At 39.1% G+C, this 25,576-nt stretch overlaps 1 protein-coding gene across 2 annotated transcripts in view; it reads right to left on the bottom strand.

Annotated features, from left to right (window-relative positions):
• Positions 1–579: 579 nt before the first annotated feature.
• fmn2a (formin 2a) overlaps positions 580–25,576 on the bottom strand; it is a 69,444-nt gene continuing 44,447 nt past the window's right edge. For both annotated transcript variants that reach the window (XM_065297357.2, XM_065297358.2), the window contains exons 8-17: positions 25,419–25,510; positions 22,911–23,040; positions 22,657–22,803; positions 22,046–22,105; positions 18,131–18,251; positions 9,804–9,896; positions 4,461–4,512; positions 3,903–4,052; positions 3,744–3,825; positions 580–3,629 (exon numbers count right to left, since the gene is read on the bottom strand). In XM_065297357.2, coding sequence (XP_065153429.1) covers positions 3,603–3,629; positions 3,744–3,825; positions 3,903–4,052; positions 4,461–4,512; positions 9,804–9,896; positions 18,131–18,251; positions 22,046–22,105; positions 22,657–22,803; positions 22,911–23,040; positions 25,419–25,510 — 954 coding nt within the window. In that variant the 3' untranslated portion in view covers positions 580–3,602. The remainder of the gene's footprint in view (positions 3,630–3,743; positions 3,826–3,902; positions 4,053–4,460; positions 4,513–9,803; positions 9,897–18,130; positions 18,252–22,045; positions 22,106–22,656; positions 22,804–22,910; positions 23,041–25,418; positions 25,511–25,576) is intronic.

Genomic DNA, 25,576 nt, shown 5'->3' with positions numbered 1-25,576 from the left:
TAGTGGAACTATTTTTTCAGAGACCTCACAACCGCGTATATACTTCCGCTCTATATTTGAGTCTGAAGCGTTAGCACACTCCCGACCACTTGATGGCGACAACCACTTTGCCATACAAGTGTGCTCGGTGTCTAGCGTATAGACAGTCACAATCAAGCTCAACTTCAAACCTAAAGCTGGTCACTGAGCTATCAAATATGGGAAAAATTTCTTCTGAGAGAAACAGAGCGAAAAACTACAACCACATATAAACAGACACCTTTTCTGTTTCCCGGCGGCAGAGTGATATATCAGCGAGCAATGAGTCTTCCAAGAGAAGTCAATGGAATTTTACAAAATGCCAAATAAAACACGACAGAAATTGTATTTCGCTACACAACTTGTTTTTAATCATCAACAAACACCACGAACCACTCGGTGAGTAGCACAGTTTTGAAAATGAACGTTAAGTGTTGTTTTAATGACATGTTTGTGCATGGCCATTGACTTCCATTCTGAAGCAGTCAAGAGACGCTTCTAAACGAGTCAAAAACTCAAGACACGACCCATTGTCAAAATTTCAGTGTCCATCACTGTAGTTCATCCAAAACAAACCAGAAATGAGACTCAAAGTGTTAAATACCAGAATTATCCTTTAAGTCATTTTTGAAAAACATATTCCTAATGATATTTTATATATTTATACAAAATATCTTCATGTAACATGTTCTTTACTGATGCATCAATACTTTTGACCCATACATTGTATTGTTGGCTATTGCTACAATATACCAGTCCTACTTATGACTGGTTTTGTGGTCCAGGGTCACAAATATGGATACTTGTGCTGAGGATGCACAATATAAGATTCAGTTAATCAGTAGAGAATATCCGTTTTTCTGATCACATACAGTAAGTGAAACAATCAGCCAGACTCTCTTTAACAAATAAATATTTTAAATATGTTTTATGACTTTATGCATATCCAAGATATACGCACCAGATATAAGTGTTTTCACTTATAATTGTATTTTCATATTACATAAACATTATATTCAGAATTGAATGTAATCTCTTGTCTAGTAAAAATTCTCTTTAATTCTGTGCCTGCACAGAATTTTTGGAGCATCTTTAGACACCAATAAAACTTCAACGGATTTTGTTAAAAGCGCGCAGGTTGTGTGCAGACCTGGTTATGGGTTTACAACATATTTAGCATGAGCTTCTGCAAATCTAAGTTATAAATTGTTTATTTTTGTGGCTTAAGGACCACTAGGCAGCCATATTTGCTATGCCTACTAGACAGATATCTCCAAAATCGCAATTAAACAACATATTTCTGACCAACAAACCTGACATCAAATGTGCTATAACTTTTGTTTCATAAATTCAAATTGTATTAAAACTGCCTTTATTCGAAGTCGTTTCAGCTACAGTACTGCACATGCGGACTCATGGGACTCTTTACAGAGCCCTTCCTCTAGAGAGTCAGTCTTTATCTATTGATGATTAGTTCTTTTAACAAGAAGGCGGGACAATATTGAACATTGTATTGTCCCTTATTTCTAAAAATAGGAGTGCTTGTTATATCCAATATCTTATGCTTAAGCTTTAATTGTCTTTATACAGAATTGCATAAATAGCTAAATACAACCATTAGGGGTGTGACAAGATCTCGTGTAATGAGATTAAACATGTATCGCAAAATTAATTATCTCATGAGATTTCTCGTGGAGGTAAAATGCTGGCCGTTTCTCAAACAAAATGCTGCATCCTTTGGAGGTCGCATTTGTAGACTGCATACACATAGACTGTCTTATTACAGAATATTAACAATTATAAAGTTTACTATTGTTGTAATATCTTTATGACTTGCAAATGTTATGCTCAGTTAACTGAAATAAACTTGATGACGTATGCAGCCTGCAGCTTCTGTTTGAGAAACGGCCACTGTCCTAATATCAGCATGAATTTAAGTTTCTGGCTAAACCTTTTCCAGTCCAATGTGCATGCATTATATTCAGTCTTTTACTGCGTGTGATTTTTTGTTTGGGTTTCCAATAATGTTCATCTGAGACGTGTTGTGTTTGTCTGTTGATCAGTGACAGATGTGAAGCGTCTTAGCAAATTAAACCCTCACTCTGACTTTACATGATTTATCTCTGCATGTTCTGCTTAAGAATAACATTGGCTGTATCATTTCTATTGTAAATAATTGGACAAATATTAAAGATTTAAATGGATTTAAATGTTGTTTGGCTAAAAGTAAGCATATAAGGCTACATATTACTGTAATGTGTTTACTTGTTTAGATGATTTACTTGACACAATTATTATTGCATTGTGATTATGATGAAATTGTAAAGGTTATTGCTCACAGTCCTAGATTAGTTAAAAATAATGTGATTTCAGTTTCCCATTCATTTATTTTCACTTAAATTTTTAAAAAATCTCATCTCGTTCTCGTAAACCCAATCTCGAGTCTCGTCTCGTGGATTAAAGGGACACTTCACCCATTTGCATTAAGCTTTGTATAGTTAGAACCCCAGTCATGTTTTTGAATGGTCATGCATTATTTCCTCAGTTGCCACTGAGACAGGAGAAATACAGATTTCAGTGTTGCACATCCTTCTTTCAATGATGTAAAATCATCATTTTGCATCATTGAAAGAAGGAAGCCCAATATCTTTGTTGAGGGGATGAGACTACAAACACCCCTTTTCTCGGTCAAATAGGCACCAAATTCAAAATGTATGTTTCGACTACAAATATCAAAATGTATGTTTCGACTACAAATATGACACACTTTCAATAAAGATTAATGTTTCTACGGGTGAAATGCTCCTTTAAGTGTCTTGTCACACCCTTAATAACCATATTCATGTAATGTAAAAAAACTTGTAGGGGCAGTTTGCCGGACAGGGCTTTTCCTAGTCCCAGACTAAAATACACGTTTAGGCTGTCTTAGGCCTAGCCCACACGGACACGGGTATTTTTATAACCGGAGTTTTTCTTCTTGCGGTTTAAAAAAACCCCATTCACACATGCTCGGTTTAAAAGAAATCTCCGCCTACATGAACATGCAAAAACACAAGAGCATGCCATACCAGCAGGCGGTGATATAACTCAAATCGTAAAGCCACCTTGGCCAATCAGAAGCCTAACAAAAGTGACGTTGCAAGGCAAAAACCTCGGTTTTACCGTCTACACGACAACACCGGCGTTTCTTAAAATACTCACCCTGGCAGGGGTTTTCAAAATGTTCGGTTTCAGTGACGTCATACTGCGTTTCCGTGTGGACGAACGGCTGAACCGCTTAAAAAAAGTCAGGTTTATAAAAATACCTGTGTCCTTGCACTGACATATCTTAACATATATCAGTGCCATTGTTTTGTCCCAAGATGCACACCAGTATTATTTTTTGTAAGGTGTGTTTGTAAAAACTTCTTAAAATGTCCTAACTAAGGCCTAGTCCTGGATTAATCTAAATCCTGTCTGGGAAACTGCCCCTTAGTATCCGGCTATCAAGTTTGGCATAGGTTGAATAAATTAAGAAGATAAAGTAAGAACAATCAAACATGTGAGTTTTGTTGCAATTACTGTAATGTAGGTAGCACAGAAATTCACATCTTCTGTCTCAGCTTGGCTTTCTGAATTGCACAGAGGAAAAAATTGTTTAAAGTTGCAATTAGATAAGGAAAGTTATTATGTGTGATGTATAATATGAGGTAGCTGTAACAAAATCTGTTTTTATGAAAGCTTACTATTCCTGATGCATGTTTAGGTTTGATGGTGTAGGAAATTTGTTCTCGTGCCTCCCTGAAAGTCATCTCTGCTGCTTTTAACCTTAAAAAAACCCACACAATTAGATCGGTTAATATTTACAAAGATGCAAAAGACACAAGAGGCATAATTTTACTCACTTCTCCTGCAGTAAGCATTTATTCTCTCTTTTCCATAATTCCTTAAAATCTGAAGAAAACTCGTGCCATGGTGTAAAAAATGTGTTTGGTGAAACCTCGTTCTCTCCTCCCTTAGGCCTGACTGAGAAAAACACGCTGAGCTCCATAAAGCTGAAAAACATTCAGAGAAAAGCATGAGACTATGAAGGAAATATTACAAAATAAGATTAGAAAGTTTACACTTAGGAATTGTGAAAAATATCGTCTCACTTCAATTGTAATTTTGTTTTTGCCTGCAGCAATCTTTTGGCATGCATAGGTCTAGTACTAAAAAGAAGCTGCAGGCATGAGCTACATCTTAAGGAATAAACACAAATGCTTTTAAAATCAATTAACTCGACACAAGAGCCATGGTTTGAAAGTGTCAATCAATCTCAGAAATTGTGCTATTAGGACCAGAAAGAAATCTACAGCAGAGGTAGAAAAGGAGACGGGTAAATGGATGCTACAGACACATTCACAGAAAACATAACTAATGTGACATGGTACTTGGCACGGTTAACCCTATAAGCGACTTACATCTTTTGTGTGTCAGTGAGCTGTTTCTCCCGGAGCTCAAGCTCGGCTTTAGCTGTATGAAAACAACAGGGCAGAAACATTATAAACATGACACCGTCTATTGTTTTCTTCTAAAATATTTATTTTTACTGCTGGTCAGTGAAAACATATAGGAAGACTGTTAGAAATGTGCTATTCAGTTCCACACAGACTCATTATTTTCCAAATCCCAGATGATTTTGCTCATAATTTGAAACACTTGGTTTTTAGGTTGGTGCATATATATTCACAGATCTGTAATTCACAGATTATGACAAACGTAAACCATAAGAAATCTGATTTGTCATCTGCTGAAATAAAACATCAAGAAGGAATCGCAAGCATTCATTTTTAAATCATGTTGAAATATTTGCTGTCATGCAGACATTCCCAGCACAAACATTTTTCCATAAGCTCTGATGACAGAATGACAGGTCACACAAAAAACAAAATCATCATTCACTCTCTCACCCTCATGTATTTTAAAAGCCGTACGATAGGTTCTTCCTTGAACCATTACAGGATTTTTATTGCTCAATGTCCAAACTGCTGTTTTACTTTCAGTAAAAGTGAATGTGACAACGGTCGTCAGACAAACAAATTCAATGAAAATGCTCAATTTGATTCTGTTTAGCATTTTAATGATGCGTTTATGGTGCGTTTCTCTCTGTTTTGGCTTGACAGGACCTAGTAGCCATTCACAATTATTGTATTTGTATTGACGGGGTGCAAAGTCATCTCTGAAGTCATTAGCTGTAATGTCAATGTCACTTAATTTACTTCTGTCTTGGAAAGTCTCCTCTGATCCACTAATAAATTGACTGACAACTCAAATGTATTTACACCTATACACAAAGTGTTGTGCGATAAAGAATTCACAGTACAGAATTTAGTTTACAGCTCTTCCTGTTGCCCTCACGGAGGTTGCACACAGGGGGAGAAGCGCTGCATCGCGCAATGTATCTAAAAATCAAACACATTATTTTCTAAGAATGTACACACACTTGGCGGTGCCTGGGGGCGTCTGTCCGCTGTGACGCTGCTCAAATCCCTGCCGTGCCACAGAGTGCCACTCACATATTTTAACTTTATATTTGTCCCAAAGCATTAGCCGTTAACATACTAATGCATATTTTGAATATTTTAGTAGACTATTCGGACGGGATTAGTTTTAAAGGGGTAGATGGCGTAATATAATGTAATTTTATCACACGGCGTCTGTAATATTGATGGTCAATTTGCACAGGATTAGAAACCTCAGTAAAACATTCAGAAGTGGGAGGGGTAACTCGATTACGCAGCGCGTCACCTTGCACATTACCTTACTTCCTGATATCACATGTGCAAACATCATGACACAGACAAGAAAAACTCGAAACACTGTGTTTAATTTCAGTTTGGGGCTACACATCCTCATGCCCGTGGCGTCAATATTTGACGCACTTGACCATGCGTCAATATGTTACGCGGAGGGTATACCTTTCGCGTCATTTTTTGACGAACTGGGGACTTCAATACTATTACGTCCGTTGCATTCTCTTTCCTATTTTCTTACCATTTTCGCGTCGGTTTAGGGTTAGATTACGCATATTAAACAGTGTACGCGAAATTAAACAGTTTAAACAGTTGTCACCTGGCGTTGGGGTTAGACACAGTTGTCACCTGGCGTTGGGGTTAGAGTTAGGTTTGGGTAGGGATGTCATTATGTAAATCTAACCCTAAACCGACGCGAAAATGGTAAGAAAATAGGAAAGAGAATGCAACGGACGTAATAGTATTGAAGTCCCCAGTTCGTCAAAAAATGACGCGAAAGGTATACCCTCCGCGTAACATATTGACGCATGGTCAAGTGCGTCAAATATTGACGCCACGGGCATGAGGATGGGGAGAACGTCAGTTTCAGAAACAGTCCCGTACCTCTGAGAATTGAATTTGACTTTTTTTTAAAGTCTGTGTCGTGGTATTCGGGAATTGTCTTGCCACTGACTCTTTTTCCGCCTAGAATGCAAGTAAATGCTTCTTTGAGTGTTTTTATATTTAAAAGAAACCCGCAAAGTAACAGGAAATGATGAAATTTACGTGTATATTTACAGCTGGTGTATTCGCACTGGATTCGTATTACCTGAGGTAATTTCTCCAGACCTTTTTACAGAAGGTAAAAGTCGCCGTAATCTTTCCTGACATTGTCTGTAATGTTTACTGACATGGAGCATTTGGAAGGGACTAAAATTAAAAGAATAATTTTCAGCACCACATGAAATTTTCTTGTAGTACTTAAAGGATAATTCCGGAATTTAACACTTTGAGTCTCATTTCTGGTTTGTTTTGAATGAACTACAGCGATGGACACTGAAATTTTGACAATGGGTCTTGTCTTGACTTTTTGACTCGTTTAGAAGCGTCTCTTGACTGCTTCAGAATGGAAGTCAATGGCCATGCACAAACATGTCATTAAAAAAAACTTAACGTTTATTTTCAAAACTGTGCTACTCACCGAGTGGTTTGTGGTGTTCGTTGATGATTAAAAACAAGTAGTGTAGCGAAATACAGTTTCTGTCGTGTTTTATTTGGCATTTTGTAAAATTCCATTGACTTCTCTTGGAAGACTCATATAGACTGATATATCACTTCGCCGCTGGAAACGGAAAATGGGTCTGTTTACATGTGGTTGTAGTTTTTTCGATCGGTTTCTCTCAGAATAATTTTTTTTCCATATTTGATGGCAAATTTGATATAGCATGCAAATTATTGCGCATCCCTAGTTTACACGCATCTACAAAAATGACTAAAAGTGCTGTATTACGCATGCAAGGCCAGTAGATGTCAATGTTATTTTGTTAAGAAATACTATACGTCTGCACACATACACATTCTTCTGAGCGATAAATACATGCGGTTGCCGAAAACTTTCCCTATCTCCTATACAGTGCACTATATTTATTGGGCGCCCACCATTTTGTAGTGGTGTCCACACCCTTCCTTCCTTACAATCGTTTACTACGTTTTACCCATAATGCACTCGATATACACTCGCTAATTTCCCATGATACAATGTGAGACAAATGTATGACTGGAATCAGCTAAAGCAGGATAGGGGAACACTGGGTCCTGGAGGGCCACTGTCCTGCAGAGTTTAGTTCCAACCCTAACCAAACACACCTGAATTTCATTTCAAAGTAATCCTGAAGACTTTCTCAGGTGTGTTTAATTAGGGTTGGAACTAAACTCTGCAGGACAGTGGCCCTCCAGGACCAGGGTTCCCCACCCCTGAGCCAAAGTATACTGACAGTAAACACCACAAAATATGTTTATATATTTGTGTTGGGTCTTGTTGACAAACGAACAAATTAAAGGAATGTGATCTAATTCCGCCTCCCAGTAAAAAAGAGGCAATCGCCAACCGTAGAAAAATGAAATCCTCTGAGAGAGGGACAGAATCGACAGGTCTTGTTGGTCTTGTTCCAGGAGTCGTTGCAAATATGGCGGCGCAGTGATTGTTCTCTTGATACACAACATCACAATAGCTGGTTTTCTATTCTATAATATCTCCATCTACCTGTTGTAAGCATATTGTCCTTGTTTTGACTGCAGTAAACAGGTTATCACATTAGTTCTCAACATCCAGGGCTGTGAAAATAGTTCTGTATTAAAATATGGTTGCATTATAACGACATAGACCAAACAGCATAGCAACAGCCTTTCCTTTACACACACACATACTTTTCACTCACTTTTTCTTCCTTTCTGTAGTTAATTTCATGCTCTGAAAAATAAACAGTAGTGGTTTATGCAGTGGAGCCAGAGACTGTTTCTCTCCTGGAGTTTCAAAATCATACAAATAACAAATAATAAGGCATTTTTTTTTCCTAGCCTGGTTCTGTCTGTTTGCTCTAACTGGAGGCGGTATGAAGGGACAGGGATGATTTAGGGGGTCTTTCCATGGTCATGTCGCCCATCTGAGACCCAGAGATCCAGGCGAAGGAGACCCATGAGTCTCCAGATCAAAGCGCCTGAGATGAGGAGGGGGACGTTTGGCGAGGACCCCACCATGCTACCCCTGTCGCCAGAACACATGTGGGTTTTGTTATGAGGACCAATTTGAATACAAAGACAGAGAAAGACAAAGAGAGAGAGAGAGCGAGAAGGAGAGAGAGAGAGAGAGAGAGAGAGAGAGAGAGAGAGAGAGAGAGAGAGAGAGAGAGAGAGAGAGAGAGAGCGAGGAGAGAGAGAGAGACTCGAGGAGAGAGAGGAGAGAGAGAGAGAGAGAGAGAGAGAGAGAGAGAGAGAGAGAGAGAGAGAGAGAGAGCGAGAGAGAGACAGCGAGAGAGAGAGAGAGAGCGAGAGAAGGAGAGAGACCGCAACACAAAAAGGCGGCTTTGGTTTTGACAGCTAATGGACGCCAGTTTGGTTGTGTTATCGATTGCTGATCGATGTAGCTAGTGTTGCTAGTGTTACCCACCACAATGATGAATCTTTCTTCCATTTTTATGCTCCTCTGTTCTTGCATAAATATAATTGGCTAGCGTAATTGCATAAGGTGATCTGATTGGCTGATGCCTACGTTGATGCTTGAAAACCTGAGAAATGTTCAACTTCTGCCACGTACAACGCCAGTGACGTGAAGCTGACAGATCCACAATTCAGATCAGCATCCACACTACATCACCCATTCAAAGTAAATAAGAAGCAATAATGGTGACGTCCCATGTGAATGTATCATACTGTATGCTTATTAGATTAGCATACTATTTACTATATCTGCCGACATGACTGGCAGGAGGTGATGTTAAAACCAGACCATTTCATTAAGCTCATTTTAATTCTGTTTTGACAAAAAAAATGTGATGTTCCAGCAGGGTGTAAGTTGTTTACTCTAGAAAAACACACCATTTTACTGGCGTCACTGTTGGACAGTGTTATTTTGGAAGGATACGTGCTTTAAACAGTAGTTTAGCTTATACTTGGGAATGTATGTGTATACTGTATTTGTTTTATTATTGTACGGCCTCTATTGCCTAACAGTACACAAAACACAAAACCCCAACAGACAAATCATACAGGTTGACTTAGACAAATTTAACTGTCTGAGAAAAATATATGCGAACCAACCAATGTCAAACACAGAGTTACGACATTAAGAACTCTAACTTTTCATGTCAACTAGTTTTCAACAAAAATGCTTTCTGGTCAGATCTATTTCCCAGAATCCCCATAGGCTCCCAGAGGCCTTTTGTCCAGTTTTAGTCTGTCACATTCGGTTCACAGCATTTCATCTCTGCTGTCACACAGGGTCAGTGTACATCTCAGTTTGCATTTCATTTTTACCTCTAGCGAGAAATTCTTCCATTTTGTCCTTAAAGGGCTGCAGGTGCTCCTCGGATGACACATTGCACATCTTTTCGGTTTCTGAAGAACAGGCTATGAAATAGAAAGTAAACAGGTGATAAACAGGTGAAAAAAATGCAAGGAAAAGCTCTGGAACTGCAGAACATGACCTAACCCTACATGTTAACTGATGAAAACATCTCAAACAGTAGCTTTAAAAAACTATAGAAGTTTAACTATAGAGGTTTATTCATGTGCACAGGGCAAAAACTAACACGGGGTTAGGTATAACACGGACCATTTACATTGTTGCACAGGGTTGAGCAATTAATTTTTCCCATATTGTTTTCATGCTGCCAAAAGATGGTCTCCCGCAAATTATGTAAAGGTATAATGTTTTTCCGTAGAGTTATTGATGAACGAGTGTTTTGGTGGCATGTAAGTACATTTTTTCATGTTGAGTTGGGTGTGTAAGATATCAAAACCAATGTTATGTCATATTAATCAGTGTCTTGTTGAGTAAAACATAGCATCATTTTGAAATATGTCTGCAGCTCTTAGCAACTTTTTTGGTAGGCTTAAAAATATTTTCACCCGGGGGGGAAGTTGTAACGCTGTGTTACAACTAACCTAGCCTGGCTCCGCCCTCCTACGTGCTTCCGCTTATTTTTCATTTCGCTTCAGCAGTACGTCTGGGATTTCTCTATAGAGTTTCGTTTTCTCCTGCAAAAATCTGCAGGACCAATCAGCGAACAGATGGGGGTGGCTAGGAACGATGACGTTAAGGTCGTGCGTCAGTTTGAGTTGTAGTTCAGTAATGGCAGCGGAGAAAGACGTGAGAAAAGCTATTCGGTCCGTTGTTGCAAAACTGCCGAATATACAGAAGTTAAAGCTGGAGCAAGAACCAGGTTTGCTAACTTTTGTTTGTCTGATTATTCTGACTTGTTGTTTCCGGACGGTTTCGGTGCATGATACACGTCACGACCACATGTTAGCGATTGGCTTTGGCAGATCCTGAGTGACTCTGGGCATATCCAATAGTTTTAAACTTCAACAATGGACCCTCCTTAACGGAAGTAACGCTTTGCTATGGAGCGTGGCCAGACTCTCTGTACAAATGAAATGAATGTACGAGAGTCTGGTTATACCAGGCTACAACTAACCCCTCAGCATTTACGATATGAAAAAAGGTAACCTTATCGTAAATTTTGACGTTGGTTTAAATAGGCTACACACTTATGATTGCTGGCTGCCAACAAATAAAATTTGTCTGTCTTATCAAAAATTGTGTGTCAAAATGTATTTTTGTTCATGTCTTTAACCTTGATTGAATAACGTCAAGTCAAAGATTAAAATCATAATGAAATTAATGGATAAAATCAGACTTTAATGCTCATTATCTCAGAATTTAATTTTAAAACTTTAGTATGGTTTTTACAGACTGGGTCACATATAATTTTTTTTTCATAATTGTGCTACTTTTTCTTACATATTTAGATATTTATATCCATTTATAATTGAAAATATGGTTAGGTGAGGGATGAATAGTGTAGATACCTGTCTATTATAGACAGATATATAAACAATTTCCACTTCAAGTATATAGACAAAATATTATGGAAATATTTTCCTGCAAATTTAATTATTAGCACGTGTTACAACTAACCCCCTGCCTGTTACAATTAACCCCACCTATGGGGTAAGTTGTAACGCTTGCACTTCTGTCACATTTGGTGTTATTGTCCTAGAATGGTAAGTACTAGAAACAAACTTCAAATGTTCATTTGTAGCAGAGATGTGTGTGTTTGTTGCTTGTGTAAAAATATAATTAATCAAACTCAAATATTTTTGTAATGATTGAGCCAAAACCAAAAAGCGTTAGGTTGTGCCCCGCTGTCCCCTACATTGCAACTTAATAGATTAAAAATAACATCATTATAATGCCCCCGGGGTGCTTTTAACATGTTTTGATAAAGGAACAGATTGTTTTTTCTGACCTGCAGTATCCTGATATCTACAACTACCTCGTCATACTCTGGAGACTCTTTAAAAGCCTACAAAGCCTAGGTTGTACAAATGTATGCAATCTAATTTTGCAATGAATATTCAACTTTCTGTTAGCTGAAACCTGCTTTGTTGTCATTGGAAGGGTAAATCAAGTTGTGGGGTGTTAGCTTGTAATCGATCCTAACTGTCCTTGTTTGTAGTTAGCCAGCATAGCTAACGTTACTACACTGTAAAAAAAAATCTGTAGAAAATACAGTATTACTGGCAACTAGCTGCCAGTAACTTACTGTAGATTTTACATTTATGTTATTTACTGGCAACAGTTTGTTCAAAATTAAATGAACATGAAACATTTTTAGTCTTTATCTTCTACAGTAAGTTACTGGCAACCAGCTGCATAATTACAGCAGATTTTTTACAGTGTATTATAAATGTCATGAAATCTTAAACCATTTCATTCCAAATGTACTGCAACATAAAATATCCAAATGATTGGCCCTTGCTATAATCAATATTTATTTATTTTGTTTTTTTATGGAAATGTGTGTAAATAACTGTGTTTTAATGATGATGTGTATACTAGAAATTATTATATAGCTTATCAAGCCAGTTATAGGCTACAAATTTGAAACTCTTTGATGTTATTTTAGGGTTACTATAACACATTTTAACCCTTATACAACCGTAATGGTATAGTATATGAAATAGTAAGGTTTGTAAGGTCTAAACAGTTTGATATTAAATTGATAAAATTAGGGTGACCATACGTGCCATTCTTCCCGGACGCATCCCGTCCAGGTTTTCGGTGCGTCTTCCGGAAGTCTTATTTAATGACCGCATACGCCATTCACTTAAAAACATAAGATATACAATCGTAGTTTCATTCTTACCTTAAAATGTAATGGTTGCTTTTCTGTAATAATAATAATAATCCTCTATGACGTATGCTGTCAACAAATACGAGTTCCAAAAGACGCACCCGAAATCCTGGACAGGACGGGTCCGGGAAGAATGGCACGTATGGTCACCCTAATAAAATGGCGTCAACTGCAGGAGTTAGCATAAATAGTCGTTGTTTCGATTCCTAGGGAACACACGTACCGATCAAATTTTGAATAAAAGCGGATAAAAGTGGTTGCCAAATGCAAAACATGTAAAAGTTGATGTAGCTGTCTCAACTTAGAGTAAAATGTGCTATATTTTACCCATGCTAACGGACGCTAATGAATCCCCAGTCATGAACATTTCTATGCTCCTGTTCATCATACGCTTGGAGTCCTACAGAAGCCCATGAGAGGTTTCGCTCTGTATTTCTCCGTAGATACATTGTGATGGATCACAGCCTAGCGTGCCGATTAACAAACACACACATGCTAATGCTATTAGCCAGCTGGATGGTGAGCCCTGTAAAGCAAGAAACTGACGTGTTGCTCGCATAACTCAGTGCCAGCTGTCAGCATGCAGCATCTTCTGTACCGCTTAGCCTAGCTCGCTAATGTAGCGACGATCCATTTATTGTATGAACTTGGCGTAGTTGTCTGCGCTAAGAGAGAAGCCATGCTTATTGGACCACAGGGAAATTTTAGGGATGTGAACCAATGATTCAAAGAAACACAAGAACATTGCCAGAGGAAAAATCTTAAACAAACGTAGGCCTGATTTGTTCAACAGGTGTACGGTAAAGATTTCAAAGTACAAGCTCTGAGAAAGCACATTTACAATTCATCAGCCACGTGTATTGTGGACCTCACTAATATGCTCTTGAAAGATTAACAATGCAAATATTCAACATGGGATTTAAACTTGGAGACAGAAATATGGCTAACAACAGGGGCAAAGCTAATAGGCTGTATAGCAATGCATCAAAACCCTTCCATCCTTCAATCATGATTTCCATGAGCTAAAACTAATCCATCTCCTGGATTTAGCAAATCCAACCTACTTAAAAAGGCAATGCGTATATAATTTGTGAGTGTGGTAGACATTCTCACCCCGTATAAATGATTCATTGTAAATGTGTTTTTGATGTCGAGCTGTGTTCTAAATCGACCACATCAACATCATGAATGTTTTTTCAGTAGCTGAACAAGCCAAACATGCTGACAGTGGAATGCGAGTATTTCTACATCTGTGTGCGTGTAAATGTGTGTCGTAAATGGCAATAAAAATGTTAGCAAGGATTCAAACTTGGCTTTGAGCATGTAATCGAATCTGTACACCTCATTTGCACTTTGCCCCATGCTTAAGCTTGGTTGTAAAACCTTTGACTTGTAGCTCAAGCTGAACCAATATCTTTGACCTTCTAAGAAACTGATAAATGAGAAAAGTGGACTTTTCAATACCTTACCTACAGGTACCTGCTAGTCTTTCTTCAAAAAACAACTGAATAAAATACAAGGCCAATATTGCGAAAAAAAGCCTGACTTAAGGCCAAATGAAAACTGTAAATCAACACCTTGCTTGGTTCAAATCTTATATTAGCTCCGATCTTTAACTATAAGGCTACACTGCCAACACACTGCAATGATCTTTCTGATCTCCAGAATCTTTCAAATTGATGCTAGATGCCCTCAATAATGGATCTGCATTTATATTTATGCATTTTTTCCCAACATGACAAGTTAGGGTAGGGTGCATACAGTACCTGTCAACACTCTAGTGAATAGTCTCCCATATTTCACACCTATCCCCTCCTCCCGTTTTGTTATTTCTCCTGGAAAACTCCAGTAATTTTGTACAGCCCTACCTCGTTATATGAATAATCACATTATTATATTATTCCAAGGTTGTCCAGTTCCCAGATCTTGTATGAAATGCATCCTACTCACACAATAGACACATCATACAGTACAGTTTTGAAACCATTTTTGACCTCAACCTGGCAACCTACTGTATAATTCATTTGTGATGTTGATAATATATTTGCAGGTAGACAGGGGAGTTGAAGTAAATATCACTATTAAAAATTTCAAAACTAATGCTACGGCGAAAAACTAAATAAAGCTGCAAATTTAATGTAAGTATTAGAGTTAGGCTATATTAAATTGTTCGTCTTACTGTAGTTCGGGGGTTAAGGTTTCCTAAAGTGAAACATATGAGGAGGCATTGGGAGATTGCTGAAGAAGGGTTTTCATCAAATTAATCCTCAAATAATCCTTATGTTGTTAATCATTGTTTAACATACTGTATATGCTATAATATACAGTACTGAAACACAGAGCTCAGATAGATCTTCACACTCATTAGCTGGGTTTCCATGATCACACTGATTATACGCATTTTGAAGTATTGCCCAAAAATGAGTGATGGAAAGGAAAATTTCAAATAAAAATCCCTTAAAGAACACCAATTATCTGATTCATGATTTTTCATTTCCTAGGGTGGGTAGGTGTGTATTAGTACGTTAACAATATGCAAAAGGTACAAACCCCAAAGTAAATGATGACACAAGCTATCGTCTCCAACCTAAATCTCTTTTCTTGAACTACAACAAACACGGATTGTAGGCAACAGTTTACTTGGGATTGGTGAGGTAGTAAAGACAGACATTCCCTTATAATTCCTCCCGGTTCAGATCATAATTCCTCCCGGTTCAGACTCAGCCTGTAAGTTAACTCCTGTTATTACACGGCTCTCTGGAATGCTTGATTCTGATTGGTCAGTTGAGACATTTGCAGGTTCGTTCTTTTCAAATAATAACCGCTCCAAATTAATAACGCATAGCCGGACTACTTGCACGAGTAAAATCGCTCCGCGCCAATAAAGATCAATAAAGATTACTGTCTGTTTGGCGCCATCTTGTGACAAACACTCGACAACCACGACAAGACACAGACAGCTTACTGAGACTGAACTTGACAAAATAGAGCATGACAGCTACGAAGCCAACACACAAAAAAATACAGAATGGGCATTAAAACTTCTCAAAGACTTGTTAAAGAGAAAAAAATGGAGACAGACAAGTATGAAGCAGAGGATCTTAATAAGGTATTACGATCATTTAATGCATCTGTGCAAAGTTTCGCGGAAGGATAAAAATGTTAATTTAAAACAAATATGCCAATAAAATGTTTCAAATTCATATTCATGTTCAGTTTTTTTTTTCTTATGTGGCAAGTAGCCGTGTAATAAGCGGGATAATGTAGAGGCAGCCGGTAGTTATTGGGAAATAAGCCCCTTCAGTGTGATACAAGACCCTCCTCTTCGCGTCGGGTCCTGATCACACTGTCGGGGCTTATTTCCCAATAACTACCGGCTGCCTCTACATTATCCCTTACTTAGCATTGCATTGTGAGCAAATATTTCAGGGCAACAAGCGTCACATTTCCGACTGACGTCAAATCAGGCCAATCACAACGTACAGATTAGCTGGCCAATAAGGGACACGGTGCTTTTCAAATAGATGAGTTTTGTACATGAATCAGGTGCGTTTTAGGAAGAGAGAGAAACTAGAGCTACAAAAATGTACGGTATATTGAAAATAATGTGTTCCCTTTTCAATACGGTTCAATTCGCTTTGGGTCAGTTGCTGACGCTATGGGGGGGGGGGACTCCTGTTTACTCCGCGATTGAAGCCTATTGGTAAACGTCTGTAAAAAATACAGACCAATGATGTTTGAGCCCGCGCGCGGGATGCACACCTCCTTATATAAGCGCGGGTCAAGCGTCAAGAGCTCATTAATTTTCTCCTTCAGCGCGAACCTCTCGCTGCTCCAAAGAAGAAGAAGCCTTACCTCGTCGTCGACACAAGCCCTGCAGCGGAGTCCAGGCCTAGCATTTTCCCCTGCCGCTTTCCGGCTGAGAACCGAAGATAGCCTTCGCTTGCCGTGGTACGAGCCCTGCACACGCACACGCGTGCATCGGGTGATACCGTTCATACGATGCATGGCTGTTCTATCTGTGTTGCTGCTCCCCTCTGCCGTTCCTCTCTTGTTGAGATGAACAAGCGGGGAAGCCGTAGAGCTAAGACAGATGCATAGGACAAGCAAACACGGGCGTGTCTGCCCCTGTTCACTGTCATAGCACAGCCACTCATGCTCTACGCTCGCGGAGTCCCTCGCTCCTTTCCCCGCAGTGGCGAGGTCTCTTAACTGCTTCTTAGAGTTAGCACGTGGTCTTACGGCTCGTTGCCTCTAAATGCAGCTGTCTAGTGTTCAACGATTACAGAGCTTCATGCCCCTCCCCTCCTGGAGCTGCGCGATCTCATTTGTCTGCTCGATAGGGCGGACACGCCACTATTGGAGCACTAAGAACACTTATTATAAGAGCTTATCCGGCCTGAGTCTGTCTCACTTCGGTAGAGCTCATTATTCGTCTATACAGAGCTTCATGCCCCTCCCCTCCTGGAGCAGCGCGATCTCATTAGTCTGCTCGATAAGGTGGACTCCACTATTGGAGCACTAAGAACACTTATTATAAGACGGCTTATTATATACGGCTGTTATTTTCTCTTCCTAGAAAGACGGCAGCCTCAGACTTTCATGGATCCAAGCGTTTGAATCGCGCCCTCTCTGGACGGCCACTCAAAGGCTTACAGCCTAGCGGCTTATGACGTTTTTATACGCCATATAGCTGGATTATATTAGTGAATCCGAAGACGCTGACACCTCCGCTCCACTCCAATACTCGGAGATATTAAGGGTAATATCAACCTCAAGTGAGCTTGCTACCCGCCACAGTAAGTTTCGTTTATGACGCTCGGAAATCGAGCTCAACACCAAAGCGCGCTCACAGTCAGACGCGCGGCATCTCGTTTAAGATGAGCTCACGTACCCCTCTAACGAGCCTCAGAAAGCTGAATATTGTGGCATTCTGTCCATAAGACCACTTCAGTTTGACTAAGCATGTACTGTCAACATTTTTTAAGCACGCCTTGTTTTATTTACTGTTGGATACTACAGTAGGTTACCAATACCACCATCATTTGCTTGAACAACTTGATGGAAATGCACCTAATTCGCTTTCGCTTTTCTGTTTTGTGAATTTTGAAAAGATTTGCTCCACGTTTCAATGGAAACCCAGCTATTGATGTTACTTTCTAGTATGTTACGATTGTAAATTGTATTTGGAAATAATTGTGAATACCCCACATATTTTGACATACTGGAGCTCAACAATAATAGAAATAAAAAAAGTGTCTCCTAAAGTAAAAAAAAATACAAACTGAAAGGGTATTGCTATATGTTTTTGTACAGTATAAGCACATTTGAGTGCATGCGAGTTTATGTTTACTCTATGGCAAAGTTCACATGTGTTTGTATGTATATTTGAGCTCATGTAAACATGTATGTAAGTGTGTGTAAGGCCTGTCCACACCTCACCATTAAGATCTTTTCGTAGTTTGCGCAGGTCACGTTGAAAATCCTCAAACTTCATTTGAGATGCTTGAAATAAATCCTGAGGCTCGGGAAGAGGATACACGCACGTTTCTTTACCTGCGTCCTGACAGACAAACAATTCAATTCAATTCAATTCAATTTTATTTATATAGCGCTTTTCACAATTGTTAATTGTTGCAAAGCAGCTTTACATGAGTAGATGTAGAGGAGAACATTGAAAATCAATACATAGTATAAGAAGTAGAATATAGCGGCTAAGGATAAAAAACCGTGTAAGCGAGCATATTAATAATGTAACGTATACAGTAAAGTGCTAAGTTAAGCCAAAGTTGGCTGACTCTCCCTGGGACTAAAAAACCCCCTAGGAGAAAACCCAATGGGAAAAAATCCTAGAAGGACAAAAAACCCTAGGGAGAGATTAATATTTATATTTATAATATATAGACACGGTAGGGATAGGAAGCGTGTAAGCGTATTAAACTGGTTCAGCCGGTGGCCGTTGGTCGCGCATCGGTTGGGCGTCACGTTGAAGGACAGCCAGTTGATTAGTGGTGCGATGACCTTCACAGCAACAGGAACTGGGTCTGTTTGTCTCATTGTCCTCAGAGTCGAGGACGAGACAGGGAGACAAAAACAGAATTCTATTAGCGTAGGGGCCGTTCGCATGTAATGCAAGTGTCATACATTATAGTGGTTTAATTCAGCTCGGTTCCAGACAGGCTAACTATTGCGGCAAGAGTAAATTACCCGTATGAGGTATGTGAGTGCTTTGTTCTAGACAAAATAACTACTGCGGGAAAAGTACATTTACTGGACATTCTATGTGAATGCTTTGTTAAAGAAGAATGTCTTAAGTTTAGATTTAAATTGATCGACTGTGTCTGATACTCGAACATTATTTGGTAAATCATTCCAGAGCTTAGGGGCTAAGTAGGAAAAGGATCTACCACCTTTAGACACTTTTGATATTCTAGGGATAATTAAGTAACCCGAATTTTGTGATCGCAGTTTACGTGGTGGATTGTATTCTGATAGTAGTTCTTTTATATACGAGGGCGCTAGGCCATTTAAGGCTTTGTAGGTGATTAGTAATATTTTAAATTGTATGCGATATTTAACTGGTAGCCAGTGTAAAGATGCCAGAATTGGACTAATGTGGTCATACTTTTTAGATCGAGTAAGCACTCTTGCGGCGGCGTTTTGAACCAGCTGTAGCTTGTTTACCTGATTTGCATGGCATCCCCCGAGTAACGAGTTACAATAGTCTAATCTAGAGGTCATAAAAGCATGGATAAGCTTTTCTGCATCTGATGCAGACAGCATATGGCGTATTTTTGAGATATTTCTAAGATGGAAAAATGCTGTGCGGCAGACGTTGGAGATATGACTATCGAAAGATAGATTGCTGTCAAACATTACGCCTAAATTCTTAACCGTGGAAGATGGCACCACCGTGCAGCCATCTATGGGCAACTTGTAATCTGACATATTATGTTTGGAGCGATTTGGTTCAATAATAAGTATCTCTGTCTTATTGGAGTTTAGCATAAGAAAGTTATGTGCCATCCAGTCCCTAATATCACTAATGCAGTCTGTTAGCTTAGCAAACTGGTGGGTTTCGCTAGGATGTGACGAGATGTAAAGCTGGGTATCATCCGCATAGCAGTGAAAACTTATGTTATGTTTCCTGATAATGTCTCCTAGAGGTAACATATATAACGAGAATAGGATAGGGCCTAGAACTGATCCCTGAGGTACGCCGTATTTAACGGGGGAGTGATGTGACTCTTCCTCATTTACATAAACAAAGTGATATCGATTGGTTAGATACGATCTAAACCAGGCTAACGCCTGACCACTGATGCCAACATAGTTTTCTAGTCTATTGAGTAGGATTCTGTGATCTATTGTGTCAAAGGCTGCACTAAGGTCTAGTAATATAAGGATTGAGATTTCACCACGATCGGATGTTAATAGGAGGTCATTTGTAACTCTAAGCAGCGCTGTCTCTGTGCTATGGTGGGGCCTGAATCCTGATTGGAACTTTTCATATGTATTATTATTCGCTATGAATGTGCGTAGCTGGCTTGCCACTATTTTTTCTAATATTTTAGAAAGAAAAGGTAGATTTGAGATTGGTCTAAAGTTATTAAGATCTCCCTGGTCAAGGTTTGGTTTTTTAATGAGCGGTCTAATAACTGCTAGTTTGAAAGCTGTTGGAACGTATCCTAATTCTAGCGATGAGTTAAAGATATTTAGTACCGAGTCGGACACTACATGAAATACCTCTTTTAGTAATTTTGTGGGAATGGGGTCTAATATACAGGACGATGATTTAGATGACGTTACTAATTTAGAGAGCTCTTCTATTGTAGTAGGTTTAAATGACTCAAGATGTTCGTATGATAATCTAGTGGTAAATGTACTATTGGGTTGAGTGGTGGCTGCTTGCGTAGTTTCTATGTGTTCCCTAATAGAAATAATTTTGTTAGTAAAGAAGTTCATGAAGTCGTTACTATTGTGTTGGAATTTACTATTGGTTTCTGTTTGTTCTTTGTTTCTAGTCAGTTTCGCAACTGTGCTAAAGAGGAAACGAGGGTTGTTATGATTTTCTTTAATAAGCGTACTGAGATAGGTAGATCTGGCGGTTTTAATAGCCTGTCTGTAGTGTTGAACACTCTCTTTCCATGCTGAACGCCATACTTCTAACTTTGTGTTTCGGTAGTTTCTTTCCATTTTTCTAGCTACTTTTTTAAGGGCTGCAGTATGATGGTCATACCATGGAGCTGGCGTTTTTCCTTTGATTCTCTTTTTTCGTATGGGAGCAACGGCATCCATCGTGCTAGAGCAAACGTTGTTCAGGTTTTCTATTATAATATCCAGATCTTCACGGTTATCTGCTACATGTTTCATTTGAGACAGGTCTGGAAGAGTGCTAATAAAGCTATCTTTAGTGGTGGAAATTATTGTTCTGGCTAATCTGTAGCATGTTGTAGACTGAGCGGTCCTATCTAGAAGTATTGTGTATGACACAAGGCAATGGTCTGAAACGGCATCGCTCTGGGGTGACAACAGGAAACAACAGGAAGTCTTAGAGCATTTTCACACCTCTTCCATGCATACAAATCATTACAATGTTGCAATTTCTCCTTGGTTCGGTTCGCTTTCAATAGGCAATGTTTCCAAACAGACCAAACTTTATTAATACAATAATGTATGTTCATGGCTAATAAAGCAGTAAAAACAAAGAAATTTTTTTTGGGTGGATCCAAGCGTGATTGCTGTGTTCACATATGCCTAAACAAACAGAACCAAGAAGAGAATGCACCAGGTTCCGAAACAGTCGGTGAAAACACCCTTAAGCTAAAATCAAATGAAAACAGGAAGTTTATGTAAATGAGATCGTACCACTGGATGATTTTTAATAGAAAGTTGTATGCGTAAAGATCACTATCATTTCAAAAGCAATTAAAACGTCCAAATTAATCTCAACAGCATTCCGTCTGTCAAAGATCAAAGCTGTTTGCATGCACAACAACTTTGTTCTTCATTATTTGCGCACTAGAAGCAACAACCTGTGGCTCAAATTTTGTCCATTTGGACAAGGTCTCGCAATCACCACATCTGGACCGATTGCTAATGGTATTTACAATACAGCCCTTTTAATCTGCATCCAAAAAAGGGCATTGGGCAATCAAAGGGTCCTGCTCATTCAGAGCGGTCATTTGTCTCTACGATAAAGGAAAAGAAAGACAAATAAAAGTGATGAAATGAGAAACAAAGCCACATTCTCGTCTGCCATGAAGACAAGCCATGAGTAAAAGGCTGGTGGAGAGTCCAAGGGACCCGAGAGAGCGAGGTTGGTTGAGCCAATGAAATAAACAGTTTCCAACCTACCTCATCAAAGTGTCGCAGATAGTAAGCAACTATGTAGGACAGGAGGCTCTGAGAATTATCCTGATGGAGGCAGTGAAGAAAGAAAACAGAGATGAAAATAAACAACGAAGAAAAATAATTTTTCATGTTTTGTGATTGTATACGTTTTGTATGGTTTCATTTAGACGTGTGGCTCAAAGCGTTTATGAACAAAAGGACAGATTTGGTGGGCACACACACACACACACACATGCACATGTGTGCATTAAACATGATTTAAATAGGCTTTGGTTATAGGCCATTGCCTTGGCATGGTTTTGTATTTTGTATAAGACGGCTTATTGTGCCAGTATGCTCTACAGTATTTATGACCTAGATAGCAGCCTCAGGAAACCATCAAACTATCTAAATTCTTATACAGATCAACAAAAATCTATTTATTACCTGTATTAGGAAGATAATCTTAAACCATTTCCATCTAAGTTTAGCACATTGATTCAGTGCTGGGCTTTCAGATGGAAAAGCATAAACACTGGGATCATTTTAATGGTGATGTTTTTCTGTTAGTAACGGCCTCTATAATTTATGCCTGTAATCCCTAACTTAAACTAGTGATCTCATCTTTAACTCACACTGCTCTTGACGTCTTTTAACTTAGGCAGGATGTCGAGAGTAAATCCGTCTGCCTGTCCTCTGCTTCGGTTTCCACCGTTCATAATGTTCCCAAAAGCAAGAACCAAACCTAGAATCCGGAGAACACCTTGACCTGACTGTAGAGCCTGTTAACAGAGAAGAAGCTCCATACAGTAAAACAGATGTTTTCTTCACTGCTTTCTCGATTAAAATGAAATAAAATCTGGTTGCCGTGCTTCAAGTTCTATCTTACCGTGCAGACTCTCAGCAGGGTTTCCAGCTTGTGCTGAACTGATGTAATACACTCAGTAAAGCTGGACTGAATGAGAATACAGAAAACTCGCTCGGAGAACTGAGGAACCTGGGACAGCTGTAGCAAAAACCTATAAGAGACAGAGGCATAGACAGTGAGAGATAGAGAGAGAGAGCAAAATGAATGAGAAAAGAAAAATAAGACATCCATCTACAGTAGCAGACAGACGGAGAAATACCAAATACTGATATCAAAATGGATGGATAGATAGATAGATAGACAAACAGACAGATGGATAGATAGACAGGTAAACAGGTGAACAGATAAACAGACAGACATATGGACATGTGAATACATAGACATACACACAGACAGGTGAATAGATAGACAGACGGAGGGGGGATATACAGACAGACAGACAGACAGACAGGTGAATAGATAGACAGACGGACGGACAGGGGAATAGATAGACAGACATACAGACGGATCAAAAGATAGAAAGACAGACAGACAGGTGAAGGATAGAAAGCCACACGGAGGGGGATATACAGACTGTGTAAATGGATAGACAGAGAGATGGATGGGTGAATAGATAGACAAACAGGTGGATAGATAGATAGATAGATAGATAGATAGATAGATAGATAGATAGATAGATAGATAGATAGATAGATAGATAGATAGATAGATAGATAGATAGATAGATAGATAGATAGATAGACAGACAGACAGCCAACAGACAGACGGATGGATGAATTAATTGACAGATAGACAAGAAAGGTAGATAGAGAGACAGACGTGTGGATAGATAGACAGGTAAACGGGTGAACAGATAAACAGACAGACATATGGACATGTGAATACATAGACATACACACAGACAGGTGAATAGATAGACAGACGGAGGGGGGATATACAGACAGACAGACAGACAGACAGGTGAATAGATAGACAGACGGACGGACAGGGGAATAGATAGACAGACATACAGACTGATCAAAAGATAGAAAGTCAGACAGACAGGTGAAGGATAGAAAGCCACACGGAGGGGGGATATACAGACTGTGTAAATGGATAGACAGAGAGACGGATAGGTGAATAGATAGACAAGCAAGTGGATAGATAGATAGATAGATAGATAGATAGATAGATAGATAGATAGATAGATAGATAGATAGATAGATAGATAGATAGATAGATAGATAGATAGATAGATAGATAGACAGACAGACAGCCAACAGACAGATGGATGGATGAATTAATTGACAGATAGACAAGAAAGGTAGATAGAGAGACAGACGTGTGGATAGATAGACAGACAGACATACATACAGACAGGTGGGTGGGAGGTTGGATAGGCAGACAGCAGAAAAGACAGATAGACAGACAAACAGACAGATGGGTGAATAGATAAACAAACAGACAGACAGACAGACGGACGGATGAGTGAATAGATAGACAGATAGACGGATGGGTGAATAGACAGACATCCAGACAGACTGATATATGAATAGATAGACAGACAGACAGACGGATGGGTGAATAGATAGACTGACAGACGGTTGGGTGAATAGATAGACAGACAGATGGACGGGTGGATAGATAGACAGACCGATGGACGGGTGGATAGATAGACTGACAGACGGACGGGTGAATAGATAGACAGACAGACGGACGGACAGGTGAATAGATAGACAGACAGATGGACAGGTGAATAACAAGATGGATGGATGGATGGATGGATGGATAGATGGGTGGGAGGTTTTAGACAGACAGCAGAAAAGACAGATAGACAGACAGACAGATGGGTGAATAGATAGACAAAAAGACAGAGAGATAGACGGACGGATGGGTGAATAGATAGACAGATAGACAGACAGACGGATGGGTGAATAGACAGACATCCAGACAGACGGATATGTGAATAGATAGACAGACAGATGGACGGTTGGATAGATAGACAGACAGATGGACAGGTGGATAGATAGACTGACAGACGGATGGGTGAATAGATAGACAGACAGACAGACGGACTGACAGGTGAATAGATAGACAGACAGATTGACAGGTGAATAAATAGATAGATGGATAGATAGATGGATAGATAGATGGATAGATAGATAGATAGATAGATAGATAGATAGATAGATAGATAGATAGATAGATAGATAGATAGATAGATAGATAGATAGATAGATAGATAGATAGATAGATAGATAGATAGATAGATAGATAGATAGATAGATAGATAGATAGATAGACGGGTGGGTGGACAGACAGACAGCAGAAAAGACAGATAGATAGACAGACAGGTGGATAGACAGACAGAAAGGCAGATAAATATACAAATAAGTAGACAGACAGACAGACAGACAAACAAACAGATAAATAGACAGACAGACAGACAGACAGACAGACAGACAGACAACTCCAGTATTCTTTTTTTAATATCTCAAAACTGATTTGTAAAGTTTTGTGTCTTGCATACGAGTTGACTCAAGGTCTTACTGCTCAGGCTTGTCCAGCGGTTTCAAGTTCTCTTTGTCTTTTGAAGATTTGATGTGCTTCTCAATCTGATCCATCTCTTCTTTCTGAGCCCTCTGTGAATAAAGCACATCAAGAGAAAAGAAAATCTAATTTTATTTTTGGATGTGGTTGAAAGTGAC

The sequence above is a fragment of the Paramisgurnus dabryanus genome, chromosome 17 (assembly GCF_030506205.2).
Source record: "Paramisgurnus dabryanus chromosome 17, PD_genome_1.1, whole genome shotgun sequence".
In the NCBI taxonomy this organism is placed as follows: Eukaryota; Metazoa; Chordata; class Actinopteri; order Cypriniformes; family Cobitidae; genus Paramisgurnus; species Paramisgurnus dabryanus.
This window is presented reverse-complemented; position numbering and strand designations above follow the sequence as displayed.